This window comes from Scardinius erythrophthalmus (assembly GCF_964197995.2).
Source record: "Scardinius erythrophthalmus genome assembly, chromosome: 24".
Taxonomy (NCBI): domain Eukaryota; kingdom Metazoa; phylum Chordata; class Actinopteri; order Cypriniformes; family Leuciscidae; genus Scardinius; species Scardinius erythrophthalmus.
In genome coordinates, this window is record NC_138244.1 from 12381844 (window position 1) to 12405356 (window position 23513).

The 23513-nt window shown below is 37.6% G+C and overlaps 1 protein-coding gene across 1 annotated transcript; it reads right to left on the minus strand.

Moving 5' to 3' along the window:
• Positions 1–250: 250 nt before the first annotated feature.
• pax6a (paired box 6a) lies at positions 251–14612 on the minus strand (the record flags this gene model as incomplete). The annotated part of the gene is made up of 11 exons (XM_081355836.1): positions 251–336; positions 681–822; positions 1018–1130; positions 1215–1365; positions 3780–3862; positions 4035–4193; positions 7908–8073; positions 8356–8571; positions 8662–8703; positions 9068–9198; positions 14600–14612. The coding sequence occupies 11 exons, from the start codon at positions 14610–14612 to the stop codon at positions 251–253; spliced, it is 1302 nt and encodes a 433-aa protein (XP_081211962.1).
• Positions 14613–23513: the final 8901 nt, after the last annotated feature.

Genomic DNA, 23513 nt, shown 5'->3' on the forward strand with positions numbered 1-23513 from the left:
TTACGATATAATACCGGGCACTTTACAGAAGTCTGTTCTCTTTTATTCTTCAAGTCTTTGTGTCCAAAGAATGATAGAGAAGTGGCACTATCCCAGTACAAAAAGGTCCTTTAGAGTCTCCTCTTTTCCTTCCATAGTAAAATACTGCTGAACAGCCCTGCCTTGAAGCCGAGAGACGTCAGGAGATGAAGGAGCTCCTCTCTTTTATCCTCTCCTCTGTTTTCTTTTTTTGTTCTCGTGTGTCTTGTTCTCACTGTAGTCTGGGCCAGTATTGGGACATGTCTGCTTCACTGCCTGGCACTTGGACTGGTACAGACACCCCAGGTGAGATTAGACCTGTAGCATGACAAAAAGTAAGGAAATATTTAGGATTGTCATATTATGTAAATGAAGAGCATTTTTAAAAATAAAAAAAAATGCATAAAAATTCTAATAAAAATATTAAATCATATAATGATGAATACGAAATTAAATAGAAATAAATAAAAGATTCTTTAAAAAAAATTATAAAAATTAAAAAATAAATTGCAGAAAAGTTTATCCTTATCATGCATCACGTGTATTCCGCTATTTTAGGCATATATATATATATATATATATATATATATATATATATATATATATATATATATACTTTTTTTTATTAAATTTTTTGCTTTGGTAGAAAACTAAACACTTACCCGTTGAGGTTGTGCCTGAGGTGGCCATTGATTGGCTGTTCATATGTGCCTGCATGTGGGGTGGTGTGTATGTGTCATAGCTCCGCCCATTCACCGAAGGACTAGTGGGCAACATGCAGGAGTAGGATGAGGTCTGGCTGGGCTGTGGAGGGGGGAAGAGGGGCAAACCTGTCAGCAACACTCACATCTAATATAAACAGCCTTACAGACCTGCATGCTGTAGTTGCATTAGATTTACAGTGTGCGGAAATATCAAATTACTAATCCTTTGAAACATTGAGGTAGGCACAACAGTGTAGAACAATATAGTACAGCGTGAAGCACTAAACTGACATACTTGCATAGGAATGTTGTTGGCCATGGTGAAGCTTGGCATTGGTGGCAGAGCGCTGTATGTGTTCGTAAGGGCCGTGTCTGGTCTTCCCAACATGGATCCCGATGTGAAGGATACTGTTTAAAAAAATGTTTCGAAAGTCTAAAATGTTTGCTTATGGCCTTCATGCACCAACAATATGCACATTTTAGGGTCTTTACCTGGCGTTGTGGGCTGAGGGATTGGCTGATAAACGCTAGTGCTGAAGCTGCTACTGATGGGTATGTGACTCGAAGAGTTGCTGGCCTGTCTTCTTTGATTTCTTAACTTTTCTTCTCTCCTCCATTTTGCTCTTCTGTTTGAGAACCACACCTGGACGGACATGCTTTAGTTAGTTTTCAAAGACTTTTAAAACAACGTACAACAATTAGTATCTAGCAGGATGAAGACTGATAAAGTGGGACACTTCAAGTTTAGTATTTAAAGGAGAACTCCGGTCAATTTTAACATTGAGCTAATTTTTTTTTGTAAATTTGGAGTGCTGTCAATACAGAGAACAACGACAAAAATCGGTGTTGCCTACACCATGTTATCCTCTTTTTAAAATTTGCACCCTGTTGACTTCAATGGGGCAAGTTTTAAACCTGCTTTTAGCCTCTTAACATCCTTGATGTGTCATTACAAGTGCACAGCTAATGTGAGTGATTCCTTCAGAGTGAACACGGTGAATCTGACTGCAGTAGATGTGAAAGATATTAATAAAAATGATGTTATTTCAGCCAGTGCACATACCTGTATTTTCTTCCTGTTTTCGGTCGAAGTCCATAGTAATCGATTGTCGAGTTCACGCGCGTGATCATAGGTAACTAAACCTATGCGTGTGAACTCGACAATCGATTACTATGGACTTCGACCGAAAACAGGAAGAAAATACAGAAAATAACATCATTTTTATTAATATCTTTCACATCTACTGCAGTCAGATTCACCCGTGTTAACTCTAAAGGAATCACTCACATTGGCTGGGCACTTGTAATGACACATCAAGGATGTTAAGAGGCTAAAAGCAGGTTTAAAACTTGCCCCATTGAAGTCAACAGGGTGCAAATTTTAAAAAGAGGATAACACGGTGTAGGCAACACCGATTTTTGTCGTTGTTCTCTGTATTGACAGCACTCCAAATTTACAAAAAAATGAGCTCAATGTTAAAATTGACCGGAGTTCTCCTTTAATATGATGGCAGTTTTCTTTCCTGTGTTGTTGACATATTTATCATATATATATATATATATATATATATATATATATATATATATATATATATATATATATATATATATATATTAGGGCTGTCAAAGTTAGCGCGTTAATAACGCGTTAACGCAAAATCATATTAACGGCACTAATTTTTTTAACGCGCGATTAACGCAGCGCGTATTTTCTGTTTGACCCGTGGCCCAACCCCTAGTTGGAGAAATGGAGATACACAGTGTTGCCAACTTGGTGACATTGCAGACCCCTTTAGCGATTTTTTTTTCCCTTCAACAAAGCGCCCAAACCTTATTTAGTTTCTGAGGATCTACCGGTAATGCCGGTACTGCTCTCTCAGCACGCGCGCGCGCCTCTCTCTCTCTCTCTCGCTCTCTCTCTCTCTCTGCGTCTCGCGCGGAGGAGCAGCTCTTTAATTCACAGATATTATGTTGCTTCTCTAATTTTACAAGTATAGCCGAAATTAGAGCACAGATATTGTCTTTATCTTATGTGTATTTGATTTCACCAGACGACGGCTCGATTATCAGAATTTTTGTGCAGATTAACTTAACATCTTAGAAGGAAGAGCTGGTTATGTCTTAATGGGTCGCGTTTCAGTCACCATTTCAAATTCATTCCGTTGACAACAGAAACAGTAAAATATACCAATGAAAACATTTTTATTGAGAATTTAGCTTCATCAAAATGGGCACAGAGAGAGACAAACTACAATGTAATAATAAATAATTAATGTAGCCTACATTTAGCATTTTTAGAAGAGCTGCCCCTGTCATGCAAAAATCTAATCATGTTTGTGTTAGTAAATTGCTCAGTGCAAAGAAAGAGAAGTAATGGTAACCTGGCATTTTTTTGTTCTTTCTACATGTCTAATAGACATGAACAAGTTCTTTGAAAAACATCTATGACCTTTGAAACATGTCTCCTCCTTATGCTCTATATTGACTATGGTTTCAATAATAAACATACATTTGCATAAAGCATCTATTTATCCATGCCCACGTTGATTAGAGTATTAGTATTAATTTAAGGTACATTTAGAACAAATAAAAAAACGTGCGATTAAATGCGATTAATCGCGAGTTAACTCATGACAATCATGCGATTAATCGCGATTAAAAATTTTAATCGATTGACAGCCCTAATATATATATATATATATATATATATATATATATATATATATATATATATATATATATATATATATATGATTTAGTTACATCACAGCTTCTTGATAATCCGTTGAAGGTAACTTTAGGGGGTGGGACATTCTCATTGAAGACATTTGATTGGACAAAATCTGTGTAGTGCAGGATGAGTCATCAATATTTTTGCACTGTTTTTTCCAGAAGAGAGAGACTAAATTTTAAGTGCTTAAACTGTGATATCATTTGAGCAGCTATTTATGACATTTATGATAATATTTTAAAACTAGGGCGATGGAAAATTATTAGAAAGTATCCCATTTTACTAGTTTTCATTCTGTTTTTGTAGATTCTAGTGTTTTCGCTCACCTGTATTCTTGCTTCTGGTAAGTCTATTTTGGCAGCAAGTCTCTCTCGCGCAAACACGTCAGGATAGTGCGTTCTCTCAAATTCTGGTAGAAACATTAAAAAATAATGTTAAAAAAGAGCTGCGATATCATGCAAAGTAATTTAGCTATCTTTAAATCCAACAAATAAAAAGTTTACCAAAAAAGTAATATTTTCTAAATGAAGTGTGATTCGGTCTTCGCTAGATGCTTTAATAATAAAAATCTCAATGTTTACCTTTTTCAAGTGCTTCTATTTGTTCTTGTGTGAAAGATGTGCGGTTCCTTTGCAGTTTTCTTTTTAGCTGAAGCCTCATCTGTGTTTCATCCGAGTCTTCCCCATTGGAGCTTATTGAGTTTGTGTTCTCACCGCCTCCGTCTGACTGTTGGCAGCCATCTGGAAAGGAAATATAAAATGTAAGATAATTCTGTCTAAAAACATGATTCTCATTTTCAGTTTGGACTCCGTGCTTTAATTAGGGTATATTAGAGTTTGCTTGTCATATTTATGTAAGGACAATGTGGCACAAAATTAGCGGAGCGTTTTGTAGGCTACAGTATCGCCCTCTGCAATGTTGTGGGAAAACATTTCGAGCACGCTCGCTTAGATCTTTCAGCATCGAGTCACAAAGGCTGACGAGCTCGAGGGCTCTACAGAAACGCGATTAAAATGTCCCAGAAATCTTTTCAAATGTTTATAAAAACCAAACCCTCTCCCCCCTTTTCATCCCAGAGTTCTTCAATTAGGCTACGGCCACCATATGGGAGTTTGCAGAGCTATTGAGGTGACCACCAATACTTGAATAGGAGAGGGATGCTTTCACAGTCACACAATGCGGGAGAGTAGGGTAACTCTTAAATACTGGCTGTGAGGACGGATGGCAAACTTTCGTGGGTTGAATTTTGAGGACACAATTGGACCAGGCGACAAAAGGATTCTCTCGAGCGGTCATTGTAGCACGAGGATTCCAGTCAACAGACTTTTCAGCTCGGCGTGTTAACCTTTATGCTCTACTGTCATTAATCACTGTCCCTAGGGCCGGCCCGTTCAACCCCGGTTAGGATTTATACCTTCTTATAGGCGCAGGGAGAAAACAGCCAGGCCACCGTGAATGAGACATCGAAATGTGAAGGCTCTTGTTTGTCACAGACAAGGGGATAGGAGTGCCAGTTTTGAGTCGATAAGCTTTAACCCTGCTGTGTTGTTGGACACCAGTGCCTAATTAAGCCCACCAGATACATTTGAGGCTAAATATTTGAGTTTGAAAAGTCTAGAGAAACTTGTTGATATTTTACACACCGTTGTCTAATATAAATGAAACTCCCGACTGAATGCACTTTTACATGGGTGGTGGTTTAAATAGTCACATGGCCACAGGCCAAACTTCCAGTCTGTGTCAAAAATTTGGAATGTTTAATATTTAAAGGGTCTTTTATGAATGCTCACAGGACATGTAAACTATAGTGGAAAAAAAGTCTGCCTGTCAGTAAAATATTTTAAATATATAAACATATATGCTACAGTAATGTTAGCTTACAATTAGTTTTTTGGGGTCTTAGAGCAAATGAGCATTTTTTGAGATTATAGTTTCCCACAGGTTACAGCTGATTTCACACAAGACATATCAAACTATTTGAGGATAAATGAGTTAAAACCGCGTTATTAAGTTGGGATTTAGTTCACCTTTCATATGAGTATTTTTTGGAAGTAGATGATTTGACTAATCGGTAAATTATTTAGGTATTTTTTCTAGAGTTGATGAACTAAGTAACAATAATAACCTTAAAAAAAATGAAGCTCATAGCATGTCACTGTAAAAAGTGATCAGTTGACTTAACTTAAAAAAAGTGAGGAAACCCTTTGCCTTAAAATTATTAAGTAGCCTACATAGACTTAACTTAAAAAGTTAAGTTTCCGCATAAATTAAGTTATGTGGAATTGTCAAGTTCACATAACTTAATTTTTTTCAATTACGCATGGTTTATAACTCAATAATTTTAAGGCAGCTGATAATTTTTTAACCATAGGTTGTATGAAGCTCAGACTAAAACGATAACAAATAATAAAAATATTCTGTACATTTTCCCGTACTTTTTTACTGGTATGATGTAAGTTTAACATGGTCACCCAACCCAAAACTGACAAGCATGTGAAATATCAGGCCTACTAGCTTTCCTTTTCTTCTCAAAGTAATTTATTCATCAAAGACAGTGCGTTTCTATGTTAAAAAAAAAGTTTTAAAAGGTCTTTGTGTGTAGTATCCACACCTTTCAAGAGCTAATCCGAATGTGTGGCCTGTTCTCAAAAGCTTGACCAACTGTCGCCAGATTTAGGATTTGTTTTCTCTGAGAAAGGCGGTGGGAAATAAAATCATTCCTTATTGGGGCGTTGTCGTAACCGGTGAGGCGGAAGGCAAGCAAAAAATGTGGCAAAACAACCGCGGCATCTTTCAGCTGTGGAGGCCTTGATCAAAACATGCGAGGACCCTTGGAAAAGGAAAAGTGTCCAAATCCTTTAGACGGCTTTAGTAGCCCGGTCCTATGGCGGAGGGAGGGGCTAGGTTCCTCTGAATGCTATAGAGTTGTCTCTTTTAGCGTCCTGTCAGCCCAGATGAATCCGCGATTTTATTCAGTGTTGCGTGACATTCATCAGATTGCGACCATATTTCTCTCGCTCAGAAACCTCACCCAGACTAATGTCTATAACAGCTATATAAGCGAGGATCGATACAAGTAGTTTAGCTACTTACAAAAAGTGATGGCTGTTATATTTTAAACGCAAAGGTTTGAGTTTGTCATAAATCAGAAATTAGATGCTTAACAATGTGTCAATGATATATAAATTAGCAATTAATCGATCAAATAAAAAATAAGCACTTTATTAAAGTAAATAAGCATGTTATTTCGCGTGTATGTTTTGTTTTTATCGTTTTCGTCTTAAACATTCTGGTATACGAGGCCACATGACAATAATCCGTATTAAATATGCATAGCCATACATGTAGGCTACTTGTTATGTAGCATGTCAGGCGAAATCAAATTAGTCCAGTATCTTGTACTATATAGTTTTAGTAGGCTAAACATCTCTAATTTTTCTCATAAAAACATGTTAAATATTATAGGCTATAACGTGTTTTTGCTCATGTGAACCAGCTTTATGATAGGCTACTCTCCTTGGCAAAGCTAAAAAAAAAAGTTGCTGCAACCAGTCACTGATTTGACACGCTGATGTTAGCCTACATACATTAATTCTCTATATTTGTATCTTTTTACGTCTGTCTTTCGTTGAGTAGCGCCTTTAACACTAATTGGCAAACGTTGCCATATCATGTCCAGGGTGTCTCCGGTGGAACATTTCCACAGCTGTCTCCTCGAACTAAACACGTATTTAAGTCACCTTAATGGGAAACAAAACGTTCTCTAATGAGCTATTACATAGCGACAGAATTGTTCTCATAACACATTTTTCTGTGTGACAGAAACATATTTTGCACAGGGAATCCACACACGGTTCCCTGTTTATTTCGATGTCTCTTTCTTATGAACTGTGAATGTGGATTGCAACTCGAATTACTATTCGTATTTTTTATATTATCTTTATGGCATATAATTTAATAATTCAAGGTATTTAATTCAATTATTAATAGTATAACAGTAATTTAAGCCCCGTGCAACATACAATTTATGAAGCATTTATTTAAATTTATATATAACAATCATCTAACTATATGGAATTTAAAAACTAAAAACATTCTTTATTATTATTATTACGGTAGCCTAATTGTTTTACATTTTTAGATAATAATTCATCATGAATTACTCTGAATCAACATGCACCAATGCTAAACTTTCCATATTGTGTCCACAAATTACAGTTCATTTCTCATTATACATTTTTAGCTAACTGCGTGATTTGTACATGTACATTTCTGAATTACTTAGCCACCTCTTGTAACAGTTCACTCTAAATTGCATGCATTTTCTGTAAATCTGCTTTGATGAACAATATGTAGCCTATAGTGAAAAGCGCTATACAGATAAATGTGAATTAACAATCAGCGAATGCAATGCCCCATTTTGCACCATGTTATGGAAAGTAAAATAGCTATACCTTGATTGGGCTGTCCTGGCACTGAGGTTCCGGGGTACCAGCCCGGCCGGGTCCCCCACGTGCCGGTCTGACCGTTCAGCATCCTCAGCTTTTCATACATGCCATCTGCGCCCATCTGTTGCTTTTCGCTAGCCAGGTTGCGCAGTACTCTGTTTATCGATGACACCTGAAAGACGAACCCAAAGATGCGGCACATTAATTAAAGCGCGCGTCCGCGATGTGGCATCTTGGCTTTCGGAACGATTGGCCCCATTTCTACACAGGCCTACATGCCAGAGCATTACATCGCATTGCATTGTCCTCTAGTGAGGAGATTACAGCAGTGGCCGGGGGTGGCTGATGTTGGAGAACGTTCACGTTCAAGGTCATAGTGCATGCATTTAAGCAACAAAGCAATCAAATGATTACGCATTAACTCATGATGTTGTTAATTAATTCATGAACTTACACTGGGTATATTATCGTTTGTGCAGACCCCGTCTGATAGCAGCCTGTCTCGGATTTCCCACGCGAAGATTGACGGACACTCCCTCTTGTACTGGGCAATTTTGCCGACCACCTCTGGAGTCGCTACTCGTGGTTTACTTCCTCCGATCGCCCTGGGTCTGATGGAGCCTGTTTCATAGTATCTACCCAAGATTTTGCTCACACAGCCGTTCGACACCTAGATGGAAAACAAAAGAAACAATTCACATACATTATTTAAAACTAGTGTGAAATGTTAAGTGTATGCTGCAAGCAATGATAAGCTTACGTTTTCATTGTCCAGCACTTGGACTTTTGCATCAGCATGGGTCTATAACACAAGAAATACCTTTAACACAAAAAATATGTCTTCAGTGGTACGAGAAATGATGCACTTTTTAAAAATGCATTTCGCTCGCCAAATTTTAAAAATTGCCAAATGGAAAAAAGATGAGAGTGCTTCGATCCATTCCACAAGACCACTGTTTATGCATTCCAAAATGAAATTTGAAATGAACCCTCGTTGCTCGCTGGCATTAATAATGCAAAGGTTTATTTATTTATTAAAAAAAAAATTGCTATGCAGCTGGGGAAAAGCAGTATGAAACAGCACAAATGTGAAACAAAACTACTGTAAAGTTATTGCAGTTGTTTTGGTGAAGAGTTAACATGAAAGGAAAATGCCTTATCATCACCTGCAGAATCCGGGATATGTCACACGGCCGCGCGCCACTGTGAGCGAGTTCAACTATTTTCTGTCTCGTGGAGTCGGGCAGCGGTCTGCCGTTGACGAACACACCGCCGAGCTGGTTCACTCCACTGTGACCTAAAAAAAGAAAAAGCTTGTAATTCACCCAGCATTTAGCAAACCAGCCTCTATTCAAACAGAATCCAATCACAGCTGTTTTTATTAACAGAAGCTTTCAGGTCGCAATTGTCTAAAATGAGTCGAGCATTACTAGAGCATTGTCAACAAATCTCAATATTCAGCACCAGAGTAAATCGCTTTTAAATCAGCATAGCCGGTAATTATTGCTGTTGTTCAGCTGTCATATGTTTTCGACTGTTCTCCAGATGTGCTCGTATAATATCATAATCTCCTAATACACAATTGTAATATAATTACACATGCAGAACATTGATTAAGCGTCAGCGCTCTCGTATGATCTGGAGCAAAACATATCCAACCCACTGAGCCGAGATTTGCGCATCTTTGCAAAGCCTTAAACGGATCAGATGGCGTAATGCTATTTGTGGCATTACACTAAAACTTCTTAAACGCTGCAATGGTTTAAAGCATAGCCCCACACATTAAGTAAAACAATTTTTTTTTTTTTTTTTAAGAAAATGAAAAAAGAAAGAAAGAAAAGCATCAAGCAATGCACAGCATTTCCTATGTAAGCAATTGGCTTATGTTACTAAAGCCCCCAAAAAGCAGACCAAAGGCACCAAACCTGAAGCCAAAACGGAAAAGCAGCCTTCCCGGTTTGCTTTACTTCTCAGCTCCCTTCCCTCCGAAGCCTCGCGTTAAATTGAGTCCAAGAGCACAAGCTCCTTTGCAATAAATAAGCTCCAAATATAGAAGAGGGGGAAAATATGATGAGCCTGCCTGACATTTGTCTTTAAAATAAAGCTAGCTGCATGTCAAGTTTGAGCTTAATTTCTGGAAATAGGCGGAAGTCGCCCTGGATCATGCATGGAAGGCTAATTGAAAAGATCAGTTGGAGCACTTGTGGCAGGCATGTCACTTTATGACATCGCTCTGCTTTTGAAAATCGCATCGTCACGACAAATAGTAGCATGATAAAACGACCCTTTCTGTCTGCATTTGGATATCACTCAGACTAAATTGGACTCTACTCATTTCCCCTTTAAGGGAAGCTTAATTTTAAGGTAGCCAGGGGCTGTGCGCGTGAACGTTCACGGGGGCGCGCCTCGCCCTTAATATATTAAAAGTGACATTTCTTTTTTTCCCAAGTGACAAACCTCCATTGCCTATATTTAAGCACTGGGAGCAAATTTGCGGGATGCTGTTTTGATCTGCAGGTTAATGCGTAAATCTGCAAAGCCAAATATAAAATCTTGTGTTTTATTTTTATTACGCATTATGAAGATAACGACGTGCTTTAGAGTTTATTCTACCTGAGAACTACTTCTGCTAATATGTCAAGTACTCTTAACATAAAGAAATGCAGAATGAAAAACGGAATTCGGAATTACAGTGTTTTTCCTGTTCCGTAATAGACGCATTTAGGATTTATTGACTTTGAAACCATATGCCGTATGGCTCTTAAATGCATCCACTTGTTTTGAGCTGGCCAACACGCAGATTAGGATATAAAATCAAAACTTTCGCTTGAAAGGTTAAGTCTTAATCGTTCTATAATTCCCCACGGTGAATGGTGTGGATCTCGCCCAGTGGCAATCATTGCGCGCGCGGTACTCTGTTTCTAATCAATTAATAAGAAGACATATGGTGTCAATTTGGACGCTCCACTCTATATACACCCAAGAGTTATTAGCACAAAGCTTGGGTTGCCGCCTGTGACCTTTAAACAAACCAAAGGCCTAACCCGAATGATATCTATTTATTAATACACGCGAGAAATCACACGGCAACATTTGTGTAGCCTACATTGATTATCCTTGAGAGAGAGAGAGAAGAAAAAATTTACGCCGCGTAATATTTTGTGATTTTATACCAATAATATTTTTAAAGTGTGGGGATATGATTTTTATTTATCGCTCATATCGTTTCGTGTGCTCTACTTCTGCTGACCTAATTTGAAATGCTTCGTTACTCCAAATATTTGCACCTTCCAAAATAGATCTTTTCTATTGACGTCAAAAATAGTGACTAAAACAGTACATGAGGACAGAGCAAATAACTGGCACTTACAACAATAAAAGGAATAGAAATGAGAGGATGACATTCAACACACCTTCGTTACAGATGTCATACACCTCTTGTCCAGCATTAAGAGAGAAAATATGTCTCATTTATGGTAATCATAACTTACTCAGTGCTTTCTACAAATGACTAAGTATATGTTTTGCTAGTTGGCCTTCACACATCTCAAAGACAGACACATAAGCGCATGTAATTTATTCATGCTCTACAACACTCAATGCTGCATCAAAGCTCAGTCTATTATTTCACTCTCGCGGTGTTTCATAAACATGAGAGAAGTTCCATCAGAATCATGCAATGTCAATTTCGTCTCTGCTAATGGACTAGGTGGATTGGCCGCCGATGCTAACATTAATTCAGCAATTATTTAAAAGCAAGTCAAGCAGAAACATCCTCTCTCTCTAATACACACACACACACACACACAATTATGCAAAGAGCATATGGGTTAGACACTCTAACTAGGTTGTGTAGCTATGCAGGCTCTCTACTTTTTTTAATTCAGGAAATGTCTCACAGATAATGTAATTATTGCTCTCTCAAATGTAGCCGTACGAATTGAAATACTGGAATAAAGTTCCATAAAACTGTAAAGTAGTTAAAGTCAGGCTTGAGTTTAGCAGTGAGTTTAGCTTAGTGCTCAGCTACTTTGAGGGAGCTGTATATGAATGACAGGCAAAAATTTTGGCAGCATGCACGCGCCCAACACCCCTGACGAACAGTGTAAACTGCCTTCGCTAATATACCAAAACAAATGCCTTTCTGGCTTGACGCCTCTCACGGTTTTTCTCGTGTTTATTTTTTCCGCTCAGAGACAAAAACGCATTTCAGAAAAAGAAAAGAACTCCACTTACTGTTTTGCATCATGGACGCGACGCCAGACTCCCACGTGGCCCGGTTATAGTATTCTATTAGTCATAAAGAAACAATAATATTGGTCAGTTTCACATTTTTAAATCACGTGTATTGCAGTGCAATTTGTGTGCAAGAAAGTTACGGACAATATTGTGTGCATGGGCTAAAGCTCCAGCATTTTATTTTTGCATTCATGCTGCAAAAAGTGAGAACAAAATAAAAATAAAAATACTGTCTCCACAAATACACTTATGCCCAGGGTTTAAACTTGCCTGGAAACAGAGTTGACTGTCCGCTTAAAACAATTTATAGACTCGCATCTGCTTCACTCTATTAAAATATCCCTAGGACAAAGCAAAACAATTTATTAGTACACCTAGCTGTAATTATTTATTTAGCATTACAACTAAATCTAATATAAGCTTCTTTTATTTTTTTTATTACTAATACAGTAATTAATTTGTGTGTTTATCATAGTTAAGATAAGTTTTAGTTTGGTTAAGTTTTCTAAATTTACGTTTAATAATCGATATTATTGTTGCTGTTTTTGTTATAATTATTAATGGTGTTTTTATTATTATACAGAATATTTTCGACATGTACATCTGCTTTTCCCCTACAAAACTTCAAATGTTGTTGGCAAGGCCTACTTTTTATCCCTCCCCTTCAGATCCTCTCTTCTGGTGACACACGCTGTCTACCTCGCCTGGCTGCGCTGGAAAAGTAAAGCCAGGAGGGGTGAGGGGTCCCCGACAAAGCCCCGCTGAATTTTAACAATAGCTTTCTTTCTCCCTCTACACCAAAACCCAGAGAGTAAAACCCGGGCTCCCTAACTAGCTACACCGCTTCCAACTAAACGTACCAACAACTCTCAGAAAATACAAAGAGCTGAAGGGAGCGAGTCCCCCTCCTCCTCCTTCAGCATACCCCCCCCCCCCCCCTCCCTTCACCCGCATCAGCCAGTGCAGCTCACTGTGACCCGGTGCCCGTTACCTCAATGCCTTTTTGTTTGTCTCGTTGCGCGAAATAGAAAAGTAATTTCTTGTTATAAGTATCTGGAGGTAATTGTGTTACTGGTATATGTCGTTAAGGGCTGTAAAAAAATGTACAACAGCGCAGTGGGGCGCTCAATTGGTAAAAGACAATTGCAATAAAGAACCCATTCAATACATTTACCGAAAAGGAGGCCACTGAAGAAATACTCCCTGCTTTGATTTTTTCTTTTTAAGGAGATGGATTGTGTGCGCGGTTTACAGTGCACAGCAACAAATAAATACATACACTAATTGCCAGCGTTGAGTTGCACGTGTTTCAGTAAAAAACATTTATAATTTTAATAATGTACTGTATTGCTTTTTAATTAAAAACATTTTTTTAACACCACGTTTTCTAAAATTTCTACAAATACGGAAAATCAAAAAAAAAATGTTTGTCATTTTTACTAAGTAAACTATTTAGTATTTCTTACCCATGTGGGCTATTTAAGGTCTTCTGCCTGCACTTATCTTTTTAGTTAATGATCTGTTTTAATAGTGCTGTCTGTAATTGACAGGGCCTAATCTGCATTTTGTTCGTTCTAATGTGCAACATGAAGGCTCTTAATTAAGCACACTTATTCTCAAGCCTTTGATATTCTGTGGAAAGTACATTCGAGTGAAAGTTTCGAAAGTTGGAAACGATGCGGATTTACATCGCAACAGATTTATAAAACTGCTACGTAGCCTATAATGCAGGATATAAAATACAGTCACCGTTTAAAATAGAATAAGATGCATTTAATTTTACATCATTTAAAAAGTGTCGAATTTAATATTTATGTGTACATCAACGTATACACATAATAATATCGATCATATTTTTCAGTTCGTTTTTTTAATATAAACTAAACAACAAAATGCAATAACCTTAACGGTTAAGTTTGAATTTTAGACTTTAATGTAATTCTGCTTTTTAAAAGTAAGTCTTTAGACAAAGAAGGCAGCACTGAAAAGCAAAACACCAAGTTCACGGTGCGATTTGGTGCTGGCGCCCGGCTGAATGTGATGGTGTGATTCAACCTGACACTCCACCTCATCGGGTCATTGCGTTCCCATTTTCAGGACTGATCGCGGTCTTGGCCTACTGTGACTTTTGCTTTCTCTGTCATAAATAAGAACTTTGCTTGGCACACAACTCGACATAGCTGAAGCACAAAAAGGCAAAGAGCGTCCGTGAAAATCAATGATTTAGTTTACCACCACGAGGCCATGCAGTTTTAAGTTTTCTGTTTTAGTTTCTTTTTTTTTTTTTTTTTTCAAGGACACAAATAACTTTAGTAGCAATCAATTTTCCCCCCTCATAATTATTATTTACAAACCAACAGTTTTTCTTTTTAAAGCTGGCGTGTACATTTAACAAGATTTTCACTTAAGCGGTGCATATGCGTGCGAGTTGCTCAAAACAGAAGAATGTCTTAACTTACCTTTTTGAGGCATAGTTCCAACAGCCTTCGTATCCTCGCTGAAATACTTCGTTTACAATAAGGAGAAGGCTCTGAAGAAAATCGTCCTCAAACAGTTTGTCTTTTATAGTTTCCAACTGATGGTCTGTGTGGAAAATTTAAATTCCCTGCGAATGAAACAGAGATTGACAATAAAATGGGATGTCAAGACTGCGCGAGACTGAAAAATGTGCGCTCGTGGTAGTGAGTGAGAGAGAGAGAGAGAGGGGGGAAAAGAGGGAGAGGGAGCGAGAGAGAGAGGGCGCGCACCTATGCTGATTGGTGATAGCACTCGTGTATTAATGTATGTGTTCCTGGTCTGTGCCTCGCCTCCTCTCCTCTTCAGTGGCCCATTAGCTGAGCCTGACCTCTGTCATCATCTCCCAGCAAAACACTTCCTCCTGCCCCGGTGACAGAGCGGGAAACAGGGCCGAGCAAAAAAAAAAAAAAAAAATCTAGTTTTTAACCCTACTTAATCACTCCTCATAAGCAGATGATTCTCTACCAGTTTTTCCATTGACATGCATTTGGGCGATCGGGCTGTTGAATTCTGGGTGACTAGACACTTTTATAGAAAAAAAGTTTTTGGCATAGGCTAAGATACAAAATGTTCTTGGAATTACCAAAGTAGCCTACCATGATTTCGATTTAACACGAGCATTGTCATGGTACAGAAACTGTACTTTTTGTAGACAAATATTATTAAAGGGACAGGCTACAAATAATAATTTCGGTAACACTTTATTTTATGTCATTGTTGCATGTTATGTAGTTACTAGTAATAACTACAAATTATGCATAATTACATCTAACCCTAAACCAAACCCTAATCCTAACCCTATAATAAGTAGCCCACATTATACTGTAAAAAAGAAATTTAAAAAAGTTGATGCCTTCAATTTTTTTAAGTACAATCAACTTGGCTGTTTAAGTCATTTCAACTTAAATTACATTAAACTGACCTTAAAAATGTAGTTGAATCTTAACATAAAAAAGTGGAAAATTGCTTAACTTATTTGGGCGAGTTAAAGCAATGTAAAAACATGTTGTCATAACTTATTGATCATATATATTTTTTACAGTGTAGTTACTTAATATTACTCTGTAAAAGACACCTTAAAACAAAATCTAGGCCTAACCATCATTTGTTTAAGTGTTTGCCTGCTTCTATACATTGTACTTAACCCCATTAATATTGTGTTAATTTACGCTAGGCTACTCTTGTCCACTGAAACGAGAGCAAACTTTCTCCACGTGTCATTGTTGACTTGGTGTCTGAGAATGTCATCAGCCTTTAGGGCGCGCGCTCAATGATCAGTTGGGAGACCCCATACTATTTACATTAATAGCGTGATTTGTTGTCGTTTTTCAGCGGGAGAAAAAGAAACTCCGTGTCGTGGGTTGCCAAGGGGGAAATGAAAATATCATTACGTCCATGGCCGGACACTTAAACTACATTTGTTGATTGCTTGGACATTAGCACACACCTCGGTAAACCCCAAAGCAACCCCTCCGCGCCTGTGTTCGAGGTTACATGCGCTGCACTCTCAGCTCGCCACTCGCAGCTTGGGGTGTTCCACCCGTTCACTGGAGTGGAATAGATTCCGGGTTGGGATACAAGAACTGGAGATGGGGAGGGGGGGACGTAGTATAGCATGGTGGGACAGCTTTAAAGAGAGACAAAATGTGTTGGGACGCACGGAGCATAAAATTAAGCTGTGGTTGCATACACTTGACTTCGTTTTGACATGTGAAAAGTGCTAAAAGTCGGAGCTCATCAATAAACTATCGCGAAAGTGAATGCGAGCTCTGACAACCATTGCATTCCCCACTATAGCACAATGAGGAAACAAACGACACTGCCAAAGAGTCTGCATCGCAATGAAAGGCCGCTTGAATGGGAGTCGGATAATGAGCTGGCGCGACCGTCATGCACTGTCATCTCGGGTCCTGCGGTGCGACCCCTCCACACCGTTTGATATTTTCCAATATTTTCCCTCTCCTCGCCATTTCAAGTTTTTGCTGGTGAAGGATTCACCTCTTAATGCAACACGTTGTTCTACTGCACTGATTCAAACGTTTGTTATTAGTGTTTTGGTGAGTGTGTGTGTGTACTATACGAGCCCATACTGTTTCAAATATTCGTAGCAAGCTAAGTGATGGTTGTTCTTAAAATAGATCCGTTTTAATCACTTAAAAAAAATAAAAAATAAAGGTTCTTCAATGGTTCTTTTGAGCAACCGGGTTTAGCAAATAATCTTAAGAATCAGAGGTCTTAAATTTAGCTATTGTTTTAAAAAGTTATTAGATCGTGTTGAACCACGTAGCCTATTTGTTTTTAACGTTAAATTAAAAGTTTTTATTGATGATTCCATGACATCATGTAAAACTATTTTGGTTCTAATTGGAACGTTTACTTTTAAGAGTATATAGGCCTATATAAAGTAAATCAAAACATCAAAACATGGAAAATAATAGCCTATTACGCTATCGTTTAACAGCTTTTAAAGATACAACCTGTTTAAATCAAATATTTGACTAGTTCGAGACTTTTCACACGGATGGACTCTTGTAGTCCTCCCATCAATTAGCACAGTTCGGATTAGCAGTCAGTGGTGTTTGGTCATGAAAAAGAACCTAATCTTGTCGTTATTTCCCTCAGGCAAAATAGACGGTGCCTCGCCTCTCCCTAAAAGTTTTCAACAGGGAGAAAAAAAAACTAATAATAAGGGGCGGGGACAGGACTGAATGCAGCTGACGTCAGAGAGAGAGAGAACTAGAGAAAGACTGGCTCTTATTAAGGCAATGTGGGAAAAGTTTATCGGCCAGTGCAAGCCCCACATCCAGTCACCATGTTCTGGGGGAGGGGACTTGCTAAAGTGTGTGTGTGCGCGCGCGTGTGTGTGTGGTTGCCCACAGCGACAGACCACCACACTGGCAAAGGGCCCTGCTATGTATGTAACTCTAGGATCTAAAAGAAGCAAGTTACACATATTCCATTTCATTAGGCTATAACAGACAGAAATTGTCTTGGGCTGATCATTTTAATTGTTATTTCCGTTCTTTTCTTTACTGATTACTGTAGAGGAGAGAACCCGGAGAATAGTTTTGCATCAGCCTGGTGTGAAGATTTAAATTATTTCGATAACATGACGTGTTTCAGTTGTGACAGTTTATGGGACGTGTAATCTCCATTCAGGGCAAAGTTTATGCATTGCAGGTCAAATGGGAACTTTAATCTTTAAATTAATGTTAAATTAACGACTGTTTTATCAGTAGCCATAGTGAATTAGCAATTTGCATAGTAGCCATTGATAATAGTTAAAATATTTATTCTCTTACATTTAAATCCACAGTTTTTAACTACACTAATTCTGCTTTATGGGAAGAATTATATTGTATTATGGGAAGTTTAACATCTTATATAAAATATTCAGTTATGGCAAATACAATATTATTAAAAGATCATTCATTAATGTATCTCTTATTTAGTTTAGTAGTTTATTATATATATTTATAATTTGATTCTGTAACTTACTGGCGAAGGTATATAATACTTCAAATACGTTTTCGACTTTTTGTTTATTTAGTAGCCTAATATTAAATTAAGCTTTACAGATGCGCGACGTCCCATATTTTTATAATAATGAAAAGGTTGTTAATTAGTTATTTGGTTGAATGATATTTACTCTCATATGACGGATTACATATTTCTCATAATCATTCCTCGTGAGGATCTCCTGTATACAGATGTCTTTCAAGGCTTTACGCTGCACATAAAGCAATTTTCTGGCATGGTATCAAAAACGAGTATTAAGTATCGAAGAAGTATAAATTAATTTCACGGCATAGTTTTAGAGCAAAAAAAAAAACTGCTGCATGCCAATCCTATTTGTTATTGCTCGAGATTAACAGAGCCCAAAATGATGTCAGCGCAACAATGTGATCTACATGGTATAAAGAAGAATTAAGAACGTCGTAAACTTACCTCAATAAACGCTATAGCCTTTGAGTGATTTCGTTATGAGAGGAACGTTTCCAAACGAGACAAGAGTAAAGAGTGTCTAGAAAGCACCCCTCCGGATCCGTTTCACAAAACTACTCCCAAAGTAAACGATATCCAGTCCAACAAGCCGAAAAGGGAACCAGGGGAAAAGTTGTGAGAGATTGTAAACCCCTCTTTGTAGTATGGATGAAAATACTAGCCTAACAGATGCAAGTGTTCATCTCCCTCGTGTTTCTTACGACACACGCAAACGTCGCACGTTAACTGTTGTCTTGACGAGTTCAAAATACCTCACTTTAAACGTGGTTCGGAATAAAAAAGACGTCCTCGTCTCACCATCAACTTTCTCTAAATATTAACCTCAACCTGGCAGTGATTGGCTAGAGTGACGGGCCACGTCACAATTGACGCCATTTATCGTTCCCCTAACCGGGAAGTTGAAAGAACGGGTCTGCTGTGTGCGTTTATAAGCCATAAGAAGTTTCTTTGAGGTTCCTCCTAATCTAAATGTAACAATTTAAAACGAACCCTCAAGAAAAGAATGTCTGAATAGTGAGTTATTATTTTTGTAGCCTATGATTTCTTTAAAACACAAATGAGCACTTTATGTTGTGAACTTGTGATACAATAATAGACCTATAGATTCAAAATGTAGGATTAAAATGAAATGCACGTGCAATATTGCAATTCATTTATGCAGTTACACTTTATTTTAATGTGTCATTGTTACATTATATATTTAAGGGTACTATACGGTTATCCGGACCACACGTAAATGTACTATGCGGTTAACCTAACCCTAACCCTAACCCTACCCACCCTACCCAAATAGGTGTGGTCCGGATAACCGTATAGTTACTATTTAAGTACTGTGTAATATTTTTTAACAACATGTACATACTGTAAGGTAAGGGTAGGATTAGGATTTGGTTGAGGGTTACATGAAGTACATGTGTAACAAGGACACTGTAAAATAAAGTTACCATTTATGGTGTTTAAAAACTGTCACCAGAAAATATAACAACTTAAAACTCATCATGTTTGCTAATGCTCTTTTATTAGAATTATGTATTCTGAATGACAACACAAAATGACGTTTAGTGTCATGGGACCCCATAGGCCTATATATGTTATGGAATTGATGTTTGTCCATATGCACGCGTAGTAATAACACAAACGCTTTAAATCATGTTGTCAGATGTGCATGTATAAAATAGCCAATTAAAATGGCTTATTCCGCAGTTGGGAGCGTGTTATTGAATCAAGGAGCAACGTAACTGTTAATGGTAGTCTGATTAAAAAACTATAATGATAATATCTTTGTACTAAAGATCACAGCAGATTCATAAAAGTAGGCCTATGCACATTTTCAAAAGGCAGAGCACATGAGAATCAAGTGCTGCCACCGTTTAGACCCCGTGAATCCGGTGCAACCCAGCAGAGTTCTTGAGATCTCCACTGGAAACCACACGTTCTGGCCCCGCTTATCAGGCTGTCAATAAAGCGAGATGGGGATGCTAAAGCCGGGCCAGGTGCTGTCTCTCCCTCTCTCCGCTGGCCTGCACTCCAGAGCGCGATCAGGCGGAAACTTAAATCTGTCCAGCCAGCTTTCCCTTACGCCGACCCTCTGCTTCCAAGCGTGTGTGTGTGTGTGTGTGTGTGTTTGTGTCTGAGAGAGAGAGGAAAGCAAGGGGAGCCCCCCTGACACACATAACCATTCCTACTTATCACTAATCAAACAATCTTATTTCCACTGGCTTTAGTGGAATACCATCGAGAGTTAAAGTTGCAGTAAAAATATCTTATGGATATATATATATTTTTTTATAGCCTACATAAAACATAAGCCTAAACACAAGTTTTTAAACATTAACTTCTACTACTGAAGACTTCATGCTCTTTTATTAGGCTATATTTTGTTATTGAAAAGTATGTGTGAGTGACAGAAAAAGATGGGCTATTCTGAATAAAAAGTATTACATTGGGACAGTTTGTCTTTACCGAACGCCTTAAAAACTTGTTTTATGATCATTGAATTATCGACGCATTGGCTTTTTCTGCTCTGAAGATTTTTTTTATTTATTTTTTTCGTGTTGCTGAATATTAAAGACAATTTTATGCTTGTGGGTTCTGTGCTCTTGTAATAATTAGTGGCTAATCAAAGCAAAAACTACTTCGATTAAAAAAAAACCGTGAAGGCCTTTTTAATTCATCATGAGCACAGAATCACTCATGTGGGTAATTTATCCATAGCAAAAGCTTTCCTGACTTGTGAAAACACCTGACAAAATATTTATGGTACTAATCGTGATTTCATTGGAGGTGGATTTTTGGTTATTATGAAGTAATTTAATAAGCTTGCTTGTGTGTGTGTATATGGTTTGTTCAAACGACATTAGTTGAATTCCCTCGGGGTGATTGGATGTAGCTTGCTTAAAGTCGACAGCTACGTCTTTGTGTGTTGGAAATTCATTTTTGCTCAACGCGACAAGACGGAGTTCGATATTCAATGTATTTAAAGGCGCGTCAGGCGGAAAGACCTTTGATTATTTTCGCCTAATCCTAAATTAAAAGACTCCGTGTGTGAGTGCAACAAAATACGTTTCGTTATTTTCATTAAGACTCACCGCAGCATTCAGAGGCACTAAGAAAGATGTAGACTTGCCTGCACGTAACCGTGTCGAGAGAGAGAGAGAGTTCAGACTCTGAGATTAGATATTGACAGGGACCAATAGCATAAAGCGAAGACTGACACCTGCATAGTAGCCTACAACAAAATTATATGAATGGATAGAGCACATTTGTCATTTTCTTGTCAAGAAAAAAATGACAACAGTAAACACCATTGTACCTACATGACTGACATTAATGGAGTCTTTTTTTTTTTTTTTGTGCACAGAAAATATTGTTTATATCGCGGGCGTTTTGACTGGCCAATCATGCTTTACCCCATAGGCTGATGTGTATTATTTTTACAAATGAAAATTTTGAATCCATTTGGTTGTGTGAAATGGCAGATGTATTTCTAGTGTGCTTAAACTGAATCCAAATTACCTTATACCGTATTTTTTAACTCTTATAGTAGGCTACTATTTATTGCCACGTCAAAGTTAAACAACACTGTAAAAAATATATGATCAGTATATTGACAACATATATTGCTTTAACTCATCAAAATAAGTAAAGCAATTTTCAACTTTTTTTTAAAAGTCAGTTTAGTATCATTTAAGTTGAAATGACTTAAACATCCAAGTTGATTGTACTTAATTTATATGAGTAATGTAAATGAACATGATGTTTTGGGGGTCCATTTTACTCAGAACATATACTCCATCAACAAGTTGAACGCTAGATTATCAAACGAGTTGGAGGAGAATTTATTTTGCAGACAGTGATGTAAAACATCACAAAGTTGAGTAATGACTAAATGATGAGCTAGGGCAGACTATATTCAGTCCAAAATTCCACTCCATAAATGGACAAATTCAGTGTGTTTTGTGATCGGTTAGGTCAGACATATGCCTCGTGCCTCTGGAAAAAACTGCCGCCTTCTGAGATCATTGTGCTCATCATGAGGAGAGCTGCCATAATCATCCGTGCTTCTGCACTGTTGGTTTTAGATCCATTTCTGTGCATTTTCTTCTTACCTTCTTTTCTTGACCCTAGTTGCCCCTTAACAATTGTGGAGTGTTAATACCTAAAATGAAGCAAAAACAGATCAATTTGGCAAGGAAAAAAATCTGCATTGCTGATTAGTTTGAATTGAATACAGATGGATAGTTTCTGTCTTACCAAAACATTGTTATATGTCAGTATGTCTCGATTTCTAAACGCATTTTCCATGTAACTGCTATTGATAAGCTATGCATTGCACAAATCAAAGTTTTGTTCATAGACAATGAAAGCACAATGAAGGCCTGGACTTGGAAGCCATCCAAGTTCACAAGCAATTGAGTGCGGAGAAATATGCATTATGCAATTATATTCTCATAAAGCAGATTTTTGAAAATCTTGTTCCTAGATATAATTGGAATGGTTTCTTCTCATGGTTGTGAACTTATATATATCAGTGTTGAAAGCTATTTGAAGCTCCACTAGATCCTATATTTTCCTTTTCTATAAGCATTCCAGCCTCATTTATTAGTTTAATTTGTAGCTTATATAAATTGAAACATACACTGTACTATCAAGTGACATTCCCTGCTACCATTCAACAGTGAGTAGGTATGAGTCCATTCCCATAAATTGGGCCCATGCAGAGGCAGAGTAAGCAATGTAAAGCAAGACATCAAGCAGAGAATTAGGTTTCCCTTTTGCCTGTTTTCCCTGGTGACTCTGTCCATTTACATTATAATTTCAAATGCTACATCGCTGGGTGTTTTATACCATTGTTGGGGCATCCGAGTATCCACTGAGACCAGGACCCTTGGCAATTTCTTATAATTAGCATCCCCCATCTTGCCAATAACTGAAAGGATTCCATCCCAATCTTAATCCATGCTAATTTGGCCTGCGCACCTCCAGGTGTTCTTTCCCAGTGCATGCATTGGAATAAAGCTGCACGCTGGGCACCTCAAGGAGTGATATTATGACTGAAGTGAAATTTTTATCCTGCTGGGAATTTAAGTTTTTATCACAGTTCTCATTATTAGATAAGAGCTCTTTCTCTGTCTCTCTCTTTACAAGATGATCATCTTAGAAGATATGGAGGCAAATGAAGGTTAAAAGTAATGTCAATTATATATGTGATTAATAATGAATATTTGAGAAGGATTTATGAAATAGGATTGCATAGAATTCCCTGCAAATGGAATGATGAGTGTCATTTTAGATTAAGCGAGAACACATACAGTGTTAGTAGCCTATATGGATTTGTACATTTAACCTCCA